General features: G+C 42.3%; 2 protein-coding genes across 4 annotated transcripts in view; one reads left to right on the top strand and one right to left on the bottom strand.

Annotated features, from left to right (window-relative positions):
- The window catches only part of tgfbrap1 (transforming growth factor, beta receptor associated protein 1), a 47,467-nt gene extending 42,811 nt beyond the window's left edge, over positions 1–4,656 (bottom strand). The window contains exon 1 of the mRNA XM_055637119.1: positions 4,541–4,656. The gene's annotated coding sequence lies outside the window, so the exon portion shown is untranslated. The remainder of the gene's footprint in view (positions 1–4,540) is intronic.
- Positions 4,657–4,769: 113 nt separating this feature from the next.
- Positions 4,770–19,526, top strand: c6h2orf49 (chromosome 6 C2orf49 homolog). 3 transcript variants are annotated; one of them, XR_008723630.1, is made up of 5 exons: positions 4,770–5,004; positions 10,587–10,756; positions 12,092–12,464; positions 16,252–16,464; positions 18,741–19,526. XR_008723630.1 is itself a non-coding variant. In XM_055637121.1 (4 exons), the coding sequence occupies exons 1-4, from the start codon at positions 4,786–4,788 to the stop codon at positions 18,795–18,797; spliced, it is 819 nt and encodes a 272-aa protein (XP_055493096.1). In that variant the 5' UTR covers positions 4,770–4,785; the 3' UTR covers positions 18,798–19,526. The 3 variants fall into 3 exon arrangements, 2 of the variants coding, with proteins under 2 accessions (XP_055493096.1, XP_055493095.1); XM_055637121.1 differs by lacking the exon at positions 16,252–16,464; XM_055637120.1 differs by lacking the exons at positions 16,252–16,464; positions 18,741–19,526 and having other exon boundaries at positions 12,092–12,744.
- Positions 19,527–19,825: the final 299 nt, after the last annotated feature.

Genomic DNA, 19,825 nt, shown 5'->3' with positions numbered 1-19,825 from the left:
TCGCAAGGATAGAGGATTCCAGTTTCGTCCTGCAGAGGATGGTATATTATGTTGACTGAGTTGCCAGAGTAAGGTGTAGAGGTGGGTGCAATGGCAACATTTGAATACATTTAGAGAGGTACATGGATAGGAAATGTTCAGAGGGATATGAACCAAATGCGCAGATGGGTCCAACTCAACTATCATGCTGCTCGGCATGAACAAGTCAGGCTGAAAGGCCTGTTTCTTCTGTGCTGAATGACTCGCCATTCTGTGTCGCAAGTTTTCTCTATAGCAATGTTAATTGTACAAAAATACTACCATTTAAAAATAACAATCCACACAAAGGGTGTGCAATGGGGTGTATGTTGGGACATCAATAAAGGATCTTGTGCACTATTTCATATTTCCCAAGGTGAACCGGGAAAAAGTTATCTATCTTTCATGAAGTTGCCAGTTCAGGAAACATTATTACTGCTCCAAGTTGTACCATATAATTCTCAGAATTATTACCCCTACTCTTGGGGGCAGCATGAAGCAATTGTGGACAGTCTTTCTGGTCTAATGCCACATCTGTTACACCACTACTGCGGATTTGCATCTAACAAATAAGCAGCATTTATTGTCATAGAGTTATACAGCAATGGAAACACGCCCTTCAGCCCAACTAGTCCATGCTGACTAAAATGCCAAGCTACACTAGATTCCAGAGAAAATCTACAAGGATGTTGCCAGGACTCGAGGGCCTGAGCTATAGGGAGAGGTTGAGCAAACTAGGACAATATTCCTCGGAAAACAGGAGGATGAGGGGCGTGCACAGAATCATGAGAGGAATACATAGGATCGGTTTTGAGGGATATGGGCCAAATGGGCAAGGTAGGTGGGAACTATTGTAGAGGGGACATGTTGGCCAGTGTGGGCAAGTTGGGTTAAAGGGCTTGTTTCCACGCTGTTAAGACTGTGTGACTCAACACTGGTACCACCTACCCGTGTTTGGCCCATATCCAATTGAATCTTGTGTAGGAAGGAACTGCAGATGCTGATTTAAATCGAAGGTAGACACAAAACGCTGGAGTAACTCAGTGAGACAGGCAGCAACTCTGGAGAGAAGGAATGGGTGATGTTTTGGTTCGAGACCCTTCTTCAGACTCAATTAAACCTTGCCTTTAAGAACATTTCCAGTGTGTATGAAATGCATTTTTTGGGGGGTAAATGCTGTCTTTCCTTAGTTTCAATTATTCCAGTCCTGATAGATCAGTACCCCTGATAATCCATGTCTGTACAAGAGTTAGAAATGAGGCTAATTATAACCAACTACACACCAAACTAACAGTGTTGTCAAGCCAAAATTAAAAAAATGGTCATATGTTTTACCAATAATTCTAACATCTCATTGATGATATATATGACATTAATGAGACTACTAAAATACTACTAATAAACTACTTATAGTTGATGTAGTTGCGGAATTGACTGGTGAATTTCAAATCAATGAAATCAACATTTGAATTCTATTGAAATAAACGCTAGAGCAATTGAGACAAATATTTTGAGTCAATTACCAGCCTTTCCCTGAACATCTAAAAGGGAAATGTGAGATGGTGCAATGTTCAGTTGCGTAAACACGGAGTCACATTGATTTAAAATTTTGACTGGGCTGACTTGACTTAGTTCAGCCTGGGTAACAAAGGCTAGCACTACAGTTAATCAATGTCCTCAGCAAGAAATGCTCCTGGCTTGCCTCAGTAACAATGCTCACAGGAGGTAAAGTACCACATAAAACACCATTAAGAACATCACGTGACTACATCACCTACGAGTATTAGAGGGAAGTCAGTGCTCACGAAATATACATTTAGCATGGGTCATAACCTTATGGAGAGAAGGGTAAACAAGAAATTATAGATCACACAAACTGAAAGTCTAATGATACTGATTTTATGGCATTTTACACAATTCTAACTGTAGCATGCAGTTTAATTATAACTGAAATCATTGTGTGCAATGTGGAGAGACGAGGAACTGCAGTTCCTTGAGTAATATGGAAGCATTTTAACACAATTCAATCCTGGGGATACTGGGCAAAGAAAAGAAAAAAACAAACAATTTTCAATACTTCTCTAGTAAATGGGAAACCACAATAAAAGATTTCAACCACTAATTGGCTCTGTTTGATCAGTCAAACCCTAGGTTAATAGAATCATACAGCATGGAAACATGCCCTTCGACCATCGTGCCCCATGTACACTAGTCCCATCTGCCTGCGTTTGACCCATTTCCCTATAAAACTATCCTATCCATTATCTGTCCAAATGTTTTTTAAACATGGCGATGGTGCCTGTGATAGTTAATGATCAAGAGGATTGACAGACAGATGGAGCTAGGTAGGGAAGGATAACCAATCTCGTTAATGGGTGGGGTGAGATGGAAATAGTGAACAAAGGGGGAAGGAACCTAAGTGGAGTGGTAGGAGCAGGATAGGAATACAAGGGGCATGAGGTATCGGGTTACCTTCCCCGTTACCTAGGTTTGTAACTCTTTCCCACGTGATATAATCTGCCCTTCACCCACACATTAAATATTTCCTATCCAAACAATCTTCCCCCTTCCCCATCCCCCCCCCAAATCTGGTTCCATCAGCCCATTTCACCCTCCAGCCTCTGTTTCAGAACTTCCCTCTCCTCCAACTGAGTACATCTGCCCACCATCCCTCACGTCACCTGGTTCATTCACTAACCGCAATCTCACCTCTCACTTCCTGGCTATCTTCCTTCTACACTCTCATTCCTGATACAGTATCTCAACCTGAAACATTGATCATCCCTTTGCTTCCAATGAAGCTGATTGACCCCACTGTGTTCCTCCATTAGTTTGTTTATTTAAAGTCAGGAGCAAACATCTGTTGATGTTGGGACATTATGTTACAGTTGTACAAGAGGTTGGTGAGACTGCATGTGGGAGTATTGTTTGCAGTTTTGGTCTCCCTGCTATGGGAAAGATGCCCTTTAGCTGCAAAGGATGCAGAGATGATTTACAGGGATGTTGCCAAAACTTGAGGGCCTGAGCTTTGGGAGAGATTGGTAGGATTGCATTTTATTCCTTGGAGTGCAGGAGAGTGAGGTATATAAAATCACGAGGGGAAAGATATGGTGAATGAACAGAGCTAGTTTCCCAGGACAGTAGAATAAAAAACTAGAGGCCTTATGTTTGTTAAAGATGGTAAAGATATAATAGGAACATGAGGGCTAACATTTTCATTCAGAGTGTGGTGGGTATATGGAATGGGTTGCCAGAGGGGAAGTTGAGGCAGGTACAGAAAGGCTTTTCACTGCACCTCAGTATATATGACAATGTGAAGTAAAAAACATTAAAAAAAACACTGGGACAGGCACATGGACAGGAAAGGTTTAGAGATATGGACCACACGTGAATGAAGAGGACTAGCTTTGATGGGGCAATTTGGTCAGTATGAACAAACCTTGTGTGGATGTGTAGGAAGGAACTGTAGTTAAAACCGAAGATAGACACAAAATTTCTGGAGTAACTCAACGGGTCAGATAGCATCTCTGGAGAGAATAAATATGTGGCGTTTTGGGTCGAGACCCTTCTTCAAAATGAGTGTCGGGAGAAAGGGAAAAACAAGAGATATAGGCGATGATGTAGGGAGATATAGAACAAATGCATTAAAGATATGCAATAAAATTAACAATGATAAAGGATATAGGATAGTGTTAGTTGGGTGGATGTTGTATGACTATCTATTTTTTTAAAACGTTAGATTACTCTGTAGCACAACCATTTGCCTCAGCCAGATTTATGAAATCAATCCCTTTTCCAGGGATTTGTATACAAAATATTATGTGACACTTTAACATACATACTGATAATGCTATGCTGTTGTAGGTGTGGTCTTTCAGATCAGACTTTAAAAAAATCTCCTGACAATAATTCAAGATCAGGTGAGTTTTCTCCAGTGGCTCCACAACCAGGGAAAGAAAATAAACAGATTATGTGGGCAATGGTAAACACAGCTCACTGCAAAAACAAGACAAGCACAGGTTACTCGCCACGTTTCCTGCAACAATATCTGTACCAAGAAGGTGTGATCGACTTTAAAGCTCTCTGGAAGGTCGTGAGAGGTACATTGTGAATGAATTCCGGCAGCATGAAGACCTGGACCCACCTCAACGCTAAGTATATCATTCAATGACAGAAATAATTTGTGACACCGGGATATATTAGTAACCCATCCACAGACTGACAGGTAAGGCAAATATGTTCAAATCGACACTGATTCATCTGAAGAAGGGTCTCGACCCGAAACGTCACCCATTCCTTTTCTCCAGAGATGCTGCCTGTCCCGCTGTTACTCCAGCATTTTGTCCATCTCCGGTTTAAAGCAACATCTGCAGTTCCTTACACTGATTCATCAATGTCCGCTCTTTAAAGCGCCATCCAAACTCTGTCTTTGCTCTCACCGTATGGTGACCATGATGTTTGCTAATCAGTCAGTGCCCGCGGCCTGAGGCTGTTCCTCGGCGGGTTGAGTTTAACTTCTTACCCAAGCCTGCGGATTCGGGCTGACTTCACACTCCCACAGCTGCTGCTCACCTCCTTGCAACCCACTTCCGGCGTTTCACCTCCCCCCTCTCCCCGTGCGCTTCCGGCCGTGTCACTTTCGCGGCCGCCCGGGTAGCGGAGCGGATCACGTGACCCTGCGGGCGCCTCCTCCCACCGCCAGAGGCGCTGCCGGCGGCCCCCCATCACTCGCCTTGCGCCTGCGCGGCACTCGCAGCCCCCTTCCGCATGACGACACCTGTGATGGTGACGCGCCAGAGCGGCGCTGCGATTGGCCGGGCGGAGGTCACGTGTAGAGGGGGGGACGTCTCCTGCGCAGCTTGTTTGCAGGAGTTGCTGGAAATGGCGGTTGGGGAAGCCGCGGATGGGCAGGTTCACTTCGATTGTAATCTGTTGATGCATCCGGAGCTCCTGTCCGGAGATTTCCTCCTGCAGCTGTTGAAGCAGGTGAGTTAGAGAAACGTGGAAAGCTCCACGGCCCAATCCGTCCTTCGCTTTTGGTCTGGACCCGGTGCGAATAACTAACTGCTGGCGAGAAGTCGCTGCTGGGACGGAGTGTGGTTGTGGTTGATTACTGCGCAAACACCTCATCAGTGGTTATCTCGCGCAGGTAGAGTAGCGATTGAAGTTTGAAGTGGGCCTTTCTGATCAAGTTCAGGAGATCTAGTTGTTCAATCCCCTTTTTCAATGACTTAACATCGGGAGCAGCACGCGTGTTGGGTGGTAACATGTTCCATTTCCTTGAAGAAGGGTTTCGGCCCGAAACGTTGCCTATTTCCTTCGCTCCATAGATGCTGCTGCACCCGCTGAGTTTCTCCAGCTTTTTTGTGTAACCCTCCATTTCCTTATCCTTGGGTAAAGGGAATTTTGGAAGCAAAATTTATTGAAATTTAGCGAGTTGATGATGTAGGCACCGTTGTTTTGTCTTGTTTCATGGTAGTTGGTGCTCTGAGATGATGGGAGATTTGATGGCGTGATTTTGTGAACTTCCTTGTAAATTGCACCAAGTCTTAGCCTGATTCTGCGGAGTGTTAGGGTATCCCATCCGAGAGAAGTCAGCATATTAGTCACACTTGATTTGCGCTTGTAGTCATTACATACAAAGCGGGCTGTTCGGCGTTGTACTTTCTCCAGGGTGTTCTTGTTTTTGTTGTTGTTGAAAAGATCTCGTATGGCTCCACAATACTACAATTTGGGCCTGACCAAGGACTTGTAAGCATTCTCTTGGACGGATGTACAAAATGCGTGAACATTTCTTTTGAGTAGGCCGAGTTCTATTTGCTTTGTTGGACACTTGACTAATATGCGTCGCCCAATTTAAATCTTTGCTTAATTCGACTCCTAGATATGAGTGATGGTCGGCAGCAAGCTACCCATGTTGTATTCTGATAAAAAAGTAGTTTAAACATGTGTGAGACATGCATGGTATGACATTTGGTTGTATTGAATGACATCTGCCAGGTTTTTCCCCACTCACAGAGCATCCAGGTCCTTCTGTAAGGACAAGCTGTCTTCTGGTGTTTTAATCTCTCTATACAAGCTGTCTTCTGGTGTTATAATCTCTCTATAAATTATGGCATCATCTGTGAAGAGTCGAACTCTGGTCCAAACTGCATTTGGAATGTCATTGATATACAGTAGGAAGAGCAATAGGCCCGTGACAGTCCCTAGTGGTACACCTGATGTCACAGAAGTTTCAATAGACGTCTCTCCCTCCAAGTGAACTCGCTGGTGTCTGCTTGTCAAAAATATCTCAATCCATTTTAAGAGGTTGCCTACATAGTTGAGCTTGTACAGGAGCTGTTTATGGGGAATCTTATCAAAGGCCAAATTTGAGGAAGGAAATTCTTGCTATTGAGGGAGTGTAACATACGTTCACAAGGTTAATTCCTGGGATGGCGGGACTGTCGTATGCTGAGAGAATGGAGCAGCTGGGCTAAGGTCTGGAAGTTAGAAGGATGAGAGGGGATCTTATTGAAACGTATAAGGTAATTAAGGATTTGGACACGCTAGAGGCAGGAAACGTTCCCGAGTTAGGGGGACTCCAGAACCAGGGGCCACAGTTTAAGAATAAGGGCCAACCATTTAGAACGGAGATGAGGAAACAGAATTGTGAGTCTGTGGAATTCTCTGCCTCAGAGGGCGGTGGAGGCTGGTTCTCTGTATACTTTCATGAGAGCTAGATAGGGCTCTTGAAGATAGCGGAGTCGGGGGGATATGGGGGAGAAGGCAGGAACGGGGTACTGATTGTGGATGATCAGCCATAATCACATTGAATGACGGTGCTGGCTTGAAGGGCCGAATGGCCTACCCCTGCATCTATTGTCTGAAGTCTATTGTCTATAAGATCACCTCTCATCCTTCTAAATTCCAGTGGATACAAGCCCAGTCTTTCCAATCTTTCCTCATATGTTAGTCCCGCCATCCCGGGGATTAACCTCGTGAATCTACTCTGCACTGCCTCAATAGCAAAGATGTCCTTCCTAAAATTAGGAGACCAAAACTACACACAATACTCCAGATGTGGTCTCACCAGGGCCATGTACAACTGCAGAAGGAATTTGTTACTCCTATACTCGCATCCTCTCATTTTGAAGGCCAACATGCCATTAGCTTTCTTCACTGTCTGCTGTACCTGCATGTTTACGTTCAGTGACAATAGACAATAAGTGTAGGTGTAGGCCATTCAGCCCTTCGACCCAGCACCGCCATTCACTGTGATCATGGCTGATCATCCACAATCATTACCCTGTTCCTGCCTTCTCCCCATATCCCCTGACTCTGCTATCTTTAAGAGCTATATCTAACTCTCTCTTGAAAGCATTCAGAGAATTGGCCTCCACTGCCTTCTGAGCCAGAGAATTCCACAGATTCACAAATCTCTGGGTGAAAATATTTTTCCTCGTGTCCGTTCTAAATGGCCTACCCCTTATTCTTAAACTGTGGCCCTGGTTCTTGACTCCCCCCAACATGGGGAACATGTTTCCTGCCTCTAGCATTCCAATCCTTTAATAATTTTATGTTTCAATAAGATCCCCTCTCATCCATCTAAATTCCAGAGTATACAAGCCCTGCTGCTCCATTCTATCAACATATGACAGTCCCGCCATCCCGGAAATTAACCTTGTGAACCTTCGCTGCACTCGCTCAATAGTCCCTCAAATTTGGAGACCAAATTAGCTCCTATACTCCTTACATGGACACCCATGTCATGTTGCATTTCCCTTTTTCCTAATTGCGATTCCATTGAAATAATAATCTGCCTCCTTGTTCTTGCCACCAAAGTGGATAATCTCACATTTATCTACATAATACTGCATCTGCCCACTCACTCAACCTGTCCAAGTTACCCTGCAACCTCCTAGCATCCTCTTCGCAGTTCACACTGCCACCCAGCTTTGTATCATCTGCAAATTTGCTGGTGCTACTTCTAATTCCAACATCTAAATCATTAATATATTGCAAATAGTTACTACCCCAGCACCGAGCCTTGCGGCACTCCACTCACCACTGCCTGCCGTTCTGACAGGGACCCGTATATTCCTATTCATAATGCAAAGAAATAGCCTGCTGTGTCTATAATATTTGCTTGATTTTGGTTTCATTTCACAGTCCCAGCTGCAAACTGACCATAAAGGCCAAGTTGCCTCCATTGCACAGTTAAGGATGGTGTATGACCTGATTGCTTGCTTTCATTGGTTTGGGCACTGAGTGTCGAAGTTGGGATGTTGTGCATGTATCAAACTTTGGTGAGGCCGCATTTGGGCTATTGTTTGGATTTTGCGACCAAACTATGAGGAATGTTGAGTCTTTGAAAAGGGCGCAGAAGATGGTCACTGGAATGTTGCCTGGGGAATGGAGTGTGTTAGCTATAAGGAAAGGTGGACAAATTTGGTTTGTTTTCTCTGCAATTTTGGAGTCTGATAGAAGTATATTAAAAAAAAAAAAAGAGGTATAGATGGGATAACACTCAGTATCGCCATACTTCCAATGTCCCCCTCCCTGATTCTTAGTCTTGACCCACATCACCTATTCCTTTTCTCAAGAGATGCTGCGTCACCCGCTCAGTTACTCCAGCATTTTGAGTCTATTTTGGGATAACACTCTTTCCCAGGATGGAAATGATGAATACTTAACAGCATAAATTCAAGGTGAAATGAGGGAGGGGGAATAGAATATGTCTGTGAGTGAAATTACATTTGTAATTCACTTGCAAACATGAAGAAATTTGTCTGTGGAAACAAGAAATAAATGGGTCATTTTCTGATTGTGTTGCTAGGGTGCTTCTCTCTGGTGCTGCTGGCCCAGCTGTTCACAATCTATCAGTGATTTGAATGAGGAGACCAAGTGCAATATATCCAAATTTGGAATCGATTCAAAGCTGGTTGACAATCTGAGATGCAACGAGTCTGCGGAGAAGCCTCCTGTAGATAGATCAAGTGAATGGGTACAGCCATGGTGGATGAATATTATATGGAAAATGAAGTCTCACTTTGATAGAGAAATAGAAGATCTGTTTTAAATTGAGGGATTGAATTGGCATATAAAATGACCTGGGTTTCCATATCCATGTATCTGAACTGAACAGCTTGTTAGTTAATTTCAGACAAGTTACCCACATGGCTGACAACCTGACATTATTGATAGTACAGACTTTACTGTTTCAACAGTAACTGGATTAATAGTGAAATAAAGCCTACATTTTTATTGAAGCAGGAAACCATTTCAAAAATTTTGTAAATAGAAACGTATTACATTTTCAATTTTTTTGTAACTATCCCAGAAATCAACATTTACACAGAGCTGTTATTGGATCTGGCTCTTCACACTGTCCTGACTCACCTGGACAGACAGGGCACGTACGTGAGGATGCTCTTCGTTGACTATAGCTCTGCATTCATTATGGTCATCCCCACCAAGCTCACCATCAAACTCCACTAGCTAGGCCTCAGCTCGCCGATATGCGATTGGATCCTGAACTTTCTGACGGAGCGACCGCAGGCAGTGAGACTGGGCCCGCACCTGTCCTCCACTATCACCCTGAGCACCGGCACACCACAGGGCTGTGCACTAAGCCCCATGCTCTACTCCCTCTTCACTCACGACTGTGTTCCTGCATTCGACACCAACACCATTGTGAAGTTTGCAGACAACACAACAGTGATTGGGCTGATCACCAACGGTGATGAAACAAAATACAGTGCAGAACCTGGCGGACTGGTGCACACGTAACAACTTGTCACTAAACACCTCCAAGACCAAGGAGCTGATTATTGACTTCAGGAGGTCCCATAATGGAGAATACGTCCCAATCTCCATTTATGGGGAAAGTGTGGAGAGAGTGTCCAGCTTTAAGTATCTGGGCACTCACATTTCAGAGGACCTCACATGGTCCACCAACATCGCTGAACTGGTCAAGAAGGCACAGCAACGACTGTTCTTCCTGAAGACATTAAAAAAGACTGGTCTGTCCCAACAGCTGCTGACAACGTTTTACCGCTACACCACAGAGAGCATATTAACGTATGGCATCTCTGTGTGGTATCTCAGCTGCACGGAGGCGGAGAGGAGAGCTCTTCAGCGCGTCGTCCACAGAGTGCAGAGGATCATTGGGACAGCTACCAGCCTTGGAGGGCATCTGCCACACACGGTGCATCAGGAAGGCCGTCAGTATCCATAAAGACTCATCACACCCCTGTAACAGTCTGTTCGAACTACTTCCCTCCGGCAGACGTTACAAGGCCTTCTATGCCCGAACCTCCAGGCTCAGAAACAGCTTTATTCCAAGAGCTATAGCGGCTCTGAACCGGCCCTGCTGAGTGCCCCCCCCACCCCCACAGGACTGTCTCCCTCGGATGGTCATGACACATTATTTATTTATTTTACTTTTCTTTTTCATCGGTTGGAGCTGCATACTAAATCTCGTTGCACTGACGTGCAATGACAATAAAAGATATTATTATTATTATTATTATTATTGAATACATTTGTTTTTTTGATGAAAATGAAATCTCCATTTTTCTTTCCAGAGGGAAATACCTACTGAGAACCTGCATGATGCAGAGAAGGATCAGATTGTTGAAGTGTACATTCAGCATGTCATCCCCCTGCCACAGAGGGAGTTGCCCAAGAATAGATGGGGAAGAAAGATGGTTGAGAAAAGAAAACACCAGTCCATTTGTGCGACACAGAGTAAAAGGCACGTAATTTCTACTTTGAAATCAAAAATGTTTATTGGTGATGTTGCAGCGATGGCGGAAGCTCTGGTTATCATATTCCAGTGGAACATGCGGCTTTTGGTCTTCAGAAGGCATTTCTTAGTGGTCCTTGCAGGAAGTTAGTGAATATGGTTGGAACAGGTGGAATTGGAGCTGGATGGGAGTTGGTTAACTTATAGAAAACCAAGAGTAGGAATAAGGTGTCCTTCAATTGGCAGGTTATACCTAGCAGATGACTAGACGTGTCCACCTATCATCTGCCACACTTTGTCCTGCCTCTCTTCTCTCCCAGGTTTCTTTCCCACCCCCCCTAAACAAATCGGTCTGGGAAGAGTTCCAACTTGAAACGTCACCTATCCATGTGCTCCAAGGGTGCTGCTTGACACACTGAATTATTTCAGCACTATGTGTCCTTTTGTGTATTAAGCAGCATCTACAGTTCCTTGTTTCTACGGGAACTGGTGCTTAATTGTTCTGCCACAACCAGATAGTTATGTTCCTACGATGCCTCGCACTATAGAAAGTTGCATTGTAAAAACAATTCTCAATGGAAGGAAGGGGGTTAGGGGCTGTAATGTTTCAAATTTGTAATTAAAAATATATTTTCCCCTCGGGATTTTCAAAACCAGTCTCTTCAATGGCAGTGTAGTTTTTATTGCAAGCTAAAAATAGTAAAGGCCCTCGACCCATTGACTTACAACGACACGAGGGCCAATGTACTGTGGGCAATTAATCTAATAACCAGCACGACATTGAAATGAGGAAGAAAACCAGAGCGCCCGGGGGCAACCCCATGCTATCAGGGACAAAATCCACAAAACACCTGAGATACAAATCAAATCTGGGTCACTGGAGCTATGAGACCCAAACTTCTTGCAGTAGGACTGAGCCACCTAAGGAGTCATATCTTCTCATGATTATGTAGCATTTATACCAGGTGATTATTCATAATTTCATTTACATCTCCTTTGTGCGCTCAGCATGTGTTCATTGACGCAGAAGGAGGCTATTCATCTCATGAAGAAACATGAGTAAATTAAAAAATATATATATTTCACCCAAACAGTTTCTTTAATATTGCACTGATCAATGATATAGTTATCCCCTTTATATTTATTTTTGTTGAGTTGAAAGATGTAGCTCGGGCTTAATTTTTAATAATTCCCATGAACTTTCTCCATCAACATTTTAAGGGGGACAAAAATGTACTTGCATGTTTCATTTTAGTGAGAATGTTTGCCTATATGTTTCAAGGCCTCCTTTATTTGAACTTTTTTTAGCAAAGCATTCAACTGAGTCATTTATTTATTTTGCAGGCCAACACCAGAGGTTTCAAGAAAAAGACCTCTAATTGTGTTCGATGGCAGCTCTACGAGCACGAAAATAAAACTAAAAAAGAATGACAGTGGAACGGCTGATCTAGTCCAACATCCGCCAGCAGGGATTGCAAACACGAGTCCCAGTAATAAACCCCCTGTCCAGCTAAGTGACACACACATTCTGACTGATGTTAATGCAGTCAAAAATCCAGTTCGAGGTGCTGTATCTACCAACGGTATGGCCACCATGAAACATGGAGGTGACATGCCTTTGAAAACCTCACCTTTGCCGTGCCCAACATCTCCTGGAGGCGCCAATCCCATAAAACTAAAGCGAGCGCTTCCAACAGATGGAGAGGGTGATCCACCAGTAAGTTTTAAGATTTACCGCTTTCAGTCAGACCTAAAGGAAAACGCAGTTATAATGTAATGCATTTTGGTTTTTTACACATTTATGTAATTGAGTTATAGTAGTGACAATGTATCTTGTTGTATTGATAGAATTTGATGAAATTGATGTGCTGAAGAATAGGTTCTAGTCAATAGTGATACAAGTCCCAGCCTGTTTGTTTAATTGGAATTATATGAACTAGTAATGTCCTGATGCTTCAAGTTAGTGCGTTTGGACCAATAAACACAATCATATCTGAGATTAACAGTTTTTGTTTGTTTTTTGTGAGTGATTATATTTACTGAGTAGCTTTAAATGCACCGTTTAAAAAAATTAGAGGACAAGCCCGTGTTACCATAAGTTTTCACCAATTTTCATCGCATTCACCTTGTCACTAGGCTATAAATTCTAAGATTAAAATAGAAAATGCTGGAAAGACCTAGCTGGTCAGGCAGCATCTGAGGGGAGAGAAAGAGTTAACGTTTCAGGCAGGTGACTTTGCATCAGAGCAAAAAACAAATAAAAATAAAAAATACTGTTGATGCTGGAATCTAAAATAAAACAGAAAATGCTGGAAGCGGGTCAGACTGTATCTGTGGGAAGTGAAATGGAGCTAATGTTTCAGATCAAAGATTACAGTTGCCAGAGATAAGAATTTCCCGCATTTTCAATTTTTAGTTCAAATTTCCAGTCTCTGCAGCCTTCTTTACTTTTCAAACTGTTTTAAATCAATTATTATATTGTTGCCTTGGTGTCTATGTTCATAAAGTCTTCAGCGTTAGGTCTATTCTTCCCTTATGTGGCCTTTAATTGCTGATCAGGGTATAGTTGTTTCTATTGCTGAGAGGAGGCAAGCTTTGTTTCTTTCATCTTTCCCCGTTTGTTTTAAGACCAAAGGTTATCCATCATATTATGCGATTTACAATGTTCCTTTCTATTTATTGTTAATTGCATTATTAAATTAAAATGTAGATGCTGGAATCCTAAATAAAACACAATGCTGGTGTAACTCAGCGGGTCAGGCAGCATCTCTGGAGGCCGTGAATAGGCCACAATTCAGATTTGAAGGAGTATACCAACCCAAAACATCACCTATCCGTATCCTCAGATTCTACCTGACCCACCAAGTTATTCCATCACTTTGAGCAGGGCTGCCAACTCTCACGCATTGAGCGTGAGAGTCACGTATTTCATGAACCTCTCATGCCGATGACGGAAGTTCTCGCGCTCAAAATTTTTTTTTTTTAAATATAAATAAAGTCACACTCCTCCACACTCACCAATGAGAATAGTTTTCTGTCGCCGGGTTTCCCGTAAAGAAAGAACAATTTGATTGGCTTACGCCCATCGCACACTATTTAAAATGGCAATGTAGACAAAAATGCTGGAGAAACTCAGCGGGTGAGGCAGCATCTATGTCTGAGTTTGACCCTTCTTCAGACTCAAGCATTTCACCAGCATTTTTGTCTACCGCTCGATAGATGCTGCCTCACCCGCATTCACATTCCCATGCAGATGGTGTGATAGGTGAGACACGGCGGTGGTCCCAGCACCGCCCCCCCCCCCCCACCCCCCGAGGCACTGCTCCCACCTCCCATCCTCGCCTTCGGCGGCTCTTTGTCTGTCGGCCGCTCTGTCCGCACCCCATGGTTCATGGAGCTTTAGCCCGGAGCCAGGAGCAGACCGGGTGAGTGGGGGCGTCGGTGCCGCCTCCTGAGCTGCAGGGATGAATCTCGGGCTAAGGCTCAGCTCATGTAGTGACCCCCCCGGGTCACTGTCCCTCACCTCCCCCGGACCCCCAGGTCACTGTCCTTCACCTCCCCCGGACCCCAGCTGGACACAGAGCACCTGGGCTGGCCGGGGGGGGGGGGAATGCTCCCCGGACATCACTCCAGGTGTTGTCGCCGCTTCACTGACACACACTCTCACAAACGGCCTAACACACTCACACACAACCTAACACACACCCTTACAAGGTTTAAAGCGAAATGTGCCAAATACGGATAAATGGGACTAGTTTAGATGGGGCATCTTGATCTGCATGGACAAGTTGGGATGAAGGGCCTGTTTCCATGCTGTAAGACTATGACGCATTGTAGAAAGGGTGCAATTGCTCTGGAGAGGATCCGGGGCGATTTATAAACATGTTGGCAGGACTGGAATTTATTTTCTTCACTTTGAAGAAAGATTTGATAACTGGGATTATATTCTCTGCAGCAACGGAGGTGAAGAAAATACTTAGTTGAGGTGAATCATATTATGAGAATAGGACATGTTTCACTTAAGAAAGAGTGTATGAAGGAACTGCAGATGGTGGAACTGCAGATAGAGACAAAAAGCTGGAACAAATCAGCAGGACAGGCAGCATCTCTGGAGAGAAAGAATAGGTGATGTTTCGGGTCGAGACCTTCAGACTTGTTGAAAACCAGCCATAAAACACAATGACTGTAGATGTGTGTTATACAACTAAGGGCAAAAATCTGAATCATGTGTTCATCTTTATCGACGTGACACCATAATAAATATATTACAGAAAAAAATAATTTAATGGGGTGGCGCGGCGGTAGATTTGCTGCCTTACAGCACCACAGACCCAGATTTGATCCTGACTACGGGTGCTGTCTGTACAGAATTTGTACATTCGCCCTATGACCACATGGGTTCCCTCTGGATATTCCGGTTTCTCCCACATCCGAAAGAAGTGTAGGTTTGTAGGTTAATTGGCTTCTGTAAATTGTCCCTGGCGTGTAGGATAGAACTGGTGTATGGTAGATTGCTGGTCGATGTGGACTTGGTGGGCCGAAGGGCCTGTCTCCATATATGTTTTACATGTATATCTTAATTTCATTGAACCATGTACGGTTGAATATGTGGCATTATTTTCATCTTGTTTCTATAGTCAAAGGGTGAGGTTGATTAATTTATTTGTTCAGAACAGTGATGGAAGTCTGACTCTTGCCTTTTTTCTATGTTTTTTGTTTCTCTATATGTATATGCATAACAGCATAAATTATAATCTGATTCCATGCATGAATATGCTAAGGTCATTCGTGTGCTACACCTGTTGATTAGAGCCTGGCTCTACTGTGGAATCTTATTAGGAATGTAATTTAGCCTAACCTTATTCATACCTAATCCAATTTGAAGCATAAATGTTGCATTCAAGTGTAAGTTAAAAGACTTGCTACAGTATGCAACAGATTGCACTATTTCAAGCTGAAAAATGCAAACGCTTCCTACCCTCGTTCTCCGTGCTTGCGGTGGGCCTGGTGGTCCCCCCCCCCCCCCCCCCCCCCCTCAGCCGCTACGTTCCCTCGCAATTTCTCACTCTCAACTCTCGCCCAATGTTGACATCCCTTCTTTGAGTTTTACTATTGTTACATTATCAAGTATTAGACTAGATTATGAACATCTTGTGAACTTGCCTAAAAGTTAATGTCCTGTTTAATGTCCTGCTATGGTGACACTTTATCTGGTATTGCTTACTTTCTAGACCTGAGTTTGTACTTTTGCCATGAGCTACATCTGGCATTCAGCCCACCAATTACTGTAATCCAGACATCTTGATCTGGAAACTTGATTCTATTTCTGTTTGTTGTTCGTTTTGCTCTTTTGAATCGGGAAGAGTTGAAAAAATATTGTAGTGTGAACTTTAGTTCCTAATTGAAATACTAATCACTTGCTGTCTGCAGCCAATAATTTGAAAATGAATGCAAACATGGATCTGAAAGTTAATGTAATCATCTTTCAATATTTCTGTTGCTAGGTTGGGTGGGTATACCTGACCAATGCAGAGTTGGGAAATTCTGTCTGGGGCAGCATGGTGGCACAGCGGTAGAGTTGCAGCCTTGCAGCACCAGAGGTCCGGGTTCGATCCCAACTACGGGTGCTGTCTGTACGGAGTTTGTATGATCTTTCTGTGACCATGTGGATTTTTCCCGGGTGCTCTGGTTTCCTCCCACACTCCAAAGACATACAGGTTTGTAGGTTAATTGGCTTTGGTTTAAAAAAAAAATGTATAAATTGTCTCAATTGTGTAGGATAGTGTTGGTGTACGGGGTTGACACAGACTCGGTGGGCCAAACGGCCTATTTCTGTGCTGTATCTCCACACTTCAGGCGAGAAAATGTTTTGACAAAATCAAGTTACAGCTTCAATTTGACATTTGCTTATGGCTTATGACATTTGCTTATGTACTCATTTGTGTTCCTCTTCAGCTTTTTGGTGAATTCCCCCTTCACTGTACTGAGGAACATCATATCATAAAATAATTGTCTCATTTTCTTGGGATCCCACTGCCCCATTGACACCAGGCAAGGAAGTTGAGCAGTAAAGATGTGGCATACCCCTTCCTGTTGCTCCTCTACCAAGATGTTATAGGGCATGTCTTGTGCCTACTTCATGTCCCCTGCTCGATAATCTAGAAAACGCTATGAATGAACAATACTGTTATTTTACTGGAAGGTACACAAAAAAGCTGGAAAAACTCAGCGGGTGCAGCAGCATCCATGGAGCTGCACATGTTATTGCACTGGCTTTCCATTTTCCCAAATAGAGGAATACTCTATCCTATGACGGCCCAGATGAGAATCAGGAATTAAGTTCTGCCCCTTTTTGTAGTATATTATCTGTACCACCATTTCCTTTTAAAATGTTTGTCATTTTATTAACTTTGTTTAATAAGGTTCAGAAATAATGGAATGTTCTCTGTTATCATAAATACTACCCAAAGTGCATAGATTTTTAAAGCCATGATCAAGTGGTTTTGGTGTTTAAAACTTTACATAAAATCCTGTATTCCTTGCCATGGCAAGAAATTTTGATTTCTGTTTAGAAGATAGTGTAGAGTCTGAGAGCTTTGTTTCAAATTGGATGTGTAGCTTTCTTCATATGACAATTCTAATCTTTCCAGCAATCTCTCTTTTAATCATCCCATTAAATTGCAGTGTTTTTCTTATGTCAAGTATCCAATCAGTGGAGCCTTCTCCTAAAACCTTAGACGTATACGCTACTTTCCTCATTTTGTTCCTTAAAGCTCTGTAATCAAGTTTTTGATTATTTGCTCTAATGGTGTTATGGGATGTATCATGTGTTTATAGTGCAGATTGTCCAGTATGTTGAAAAGCTATGGCAGTACAGACTGTAGAAAAGAACTGCAGGTGCTGATTTACACTGACGATAGACACAAAGTGCTTCTGTAACTCAGTGGGTCAGGCAGCATCTCTGGAGAAAAAGGATGGGTGATATTTCGGGTCGGAACCCTTCAGAACGGACTCCTCGGGAACTGTGAGCACAAAACAAACTGCTAGAGGAACTCAATCGGTCAGGCAGCATCTGTGGAGAGAAATAGAAAGAATGTTTTATTAACCCTATCCTTGACAACAGATTTTGACAGTCCCTACAATGTTGTTAGAAGTTTTGTATCTTCTCTACTGATTTCTCATTTACTCAAATAATATGACTTTAACAAGTTTTCCTATCCAAAATATACTTTACAAATATAGAGAACTCTGAAAATGCATATCTTGTGCAGCTTCCCTGTCTCTTTTGATACAATATCATGTAAATCATTAAAATTGAAATGTTGCCTACCTTAACGTCTATTGTCAATGTTAAACGTACACTAGGATTTCTCTTCCCTCTTTCTATTCAACTGATTTTGTGGTTGTCATTTTATTTGTATTCACAATATGTGCTTTTTAATTATCCTCTTCAGTACCATTTCATATTGGTACTGGTGACTTTAAAGAGATAAGATCTTCAAGGAAAAGTGCAGGTCCCCTGGACTGAAATAACTATTGCCCTTAAAGAGTTTGGCCATAACCTGCTTGTTCCATAATGGGGGGAAAATATATATCTTGGATCCTAAAAGTGCTCCTCTATTCTCTTCCTTCCACCCTTATTAGTACTCTAGTTCAGATAAAGAAGTTTCATTTTTATGGTGGACAAGTGTTAAGGGTCCGTGTGGGGGGAGGTGGGGGAAATATTTCCAGGCATACGAGCAAGGCTATATAACAGGGAATTACGTGGGGAAATGAATGGGATTGATGGGATCCATCTGAGAAATGGCTTAACTCGATTTTCCAGTTGATTTCTCCATATTGTAAAAGAATATGAGAAAGAATTTATAAACTATAGACAATGTGTTTGGATATTTTAAACATCTTTTTATGGTGAAAGTTTAATTTGAGTGCATTATCATTTTATGCAATGAATGTGTAATTATTGTAAATAATATTTTGTTTTTGCCCACAGGGGGAGTTAAGCTCTGCAGACCCAAAGAGAAAGATTCAACATGTTACTTGGCCATAAAATCTGCTAGTCCTAATATTTTGGGGACGGTGTTTTATTTATATTTGAGTTAGCAATGCCAACAAACCTCTTGGAAATGGCAGCCTAGAAAACCAACTGGAAAAGATGCACTCATTATACTGTTTTTAAAAAATATAACCTGACCAAATTTGGTTCTGAAAAGTAGGCCAACTACTGGCATACATCCCCCACTGAGCAATTTTGTACCACATTACAATTTATATATTCTGTACAACCATGGGTTTTTTTTGATTTAGCTTTCTGTTTGCGAAAGGTTTGTTATTATATTTTGAATAGAAAATAGATCGTCATGTAGCATATGAGGTACGGTATATCACATTATGCATAATTACTGCATAAATGATCAGGCCTGCAAATAACTGAATGAACAATGAGTTTAAAGCTGAAACTCCCTTTTAGTTGTAATAATGGTTCAAGAGCACCATTCTGCCTTTAAAAAAATATTATGCTGTATTTTTCCATCTGATTTGTTTCCAGAATTAACTCCTTTTTATTTTTAAATTATATTTCATGTTGCAAAACAAAGCCCAAGTAAACGGCATAAAAGTTGTTTCAATTGTGCAGGAATGGAAACATGAGCTTGTATAAGAATAAATCCACTGTGAGCGGGTAAATTTTCATTGATTTCCTCAATCCCGCCGGAAATGTAAACTTGTTTCGGTCTATTGTTTTATTAAAGAACACTATATTGTCATCACAAATTTTAAATGGAAGTTTATAAGGCTTCTTCATTTCTAAAATAGTTGTGTTGTCACATGCATGTGAATATTAGAAAATGGCCTAGATATATTGAAACATTTTTTCAGATGTGTTTTTCTGTCTGCAGTTTCTGGATTCATCTCAACACATAAACTGACAGCCCCATAGAGAAGGAACCATGAGTCTATAATTTTTTTTCTCTTTATGAGTTTGCCATTGAAGGAATGCAGATAAAGAGCCACGTGAAAAATGAATAATTTTTATTTACATAACATGACATCGTATCCTAGTGTACTTTGCAAATGTTA

This window comes from Leucoraja erinacea, chromosome 6 (assembly GCF_028641065.1).
Source record: "Leucoraja erinacea ecotype New England chromosome 6, Leri_hhj_1, whole genome shotgun sequence".
Taxonomy (NCBI): Eukaryota; Metazoa; Chordata; class Chondrichthyes; order Rajiformes; family Rajidae; genus Leucoraja; species Leucoraja erinaceus.
The sequence above is the reverse complement of the archived record's forward strand: the minus strand, read 5'-3'. Positions and strand labels throughout refer to the sequence as shown.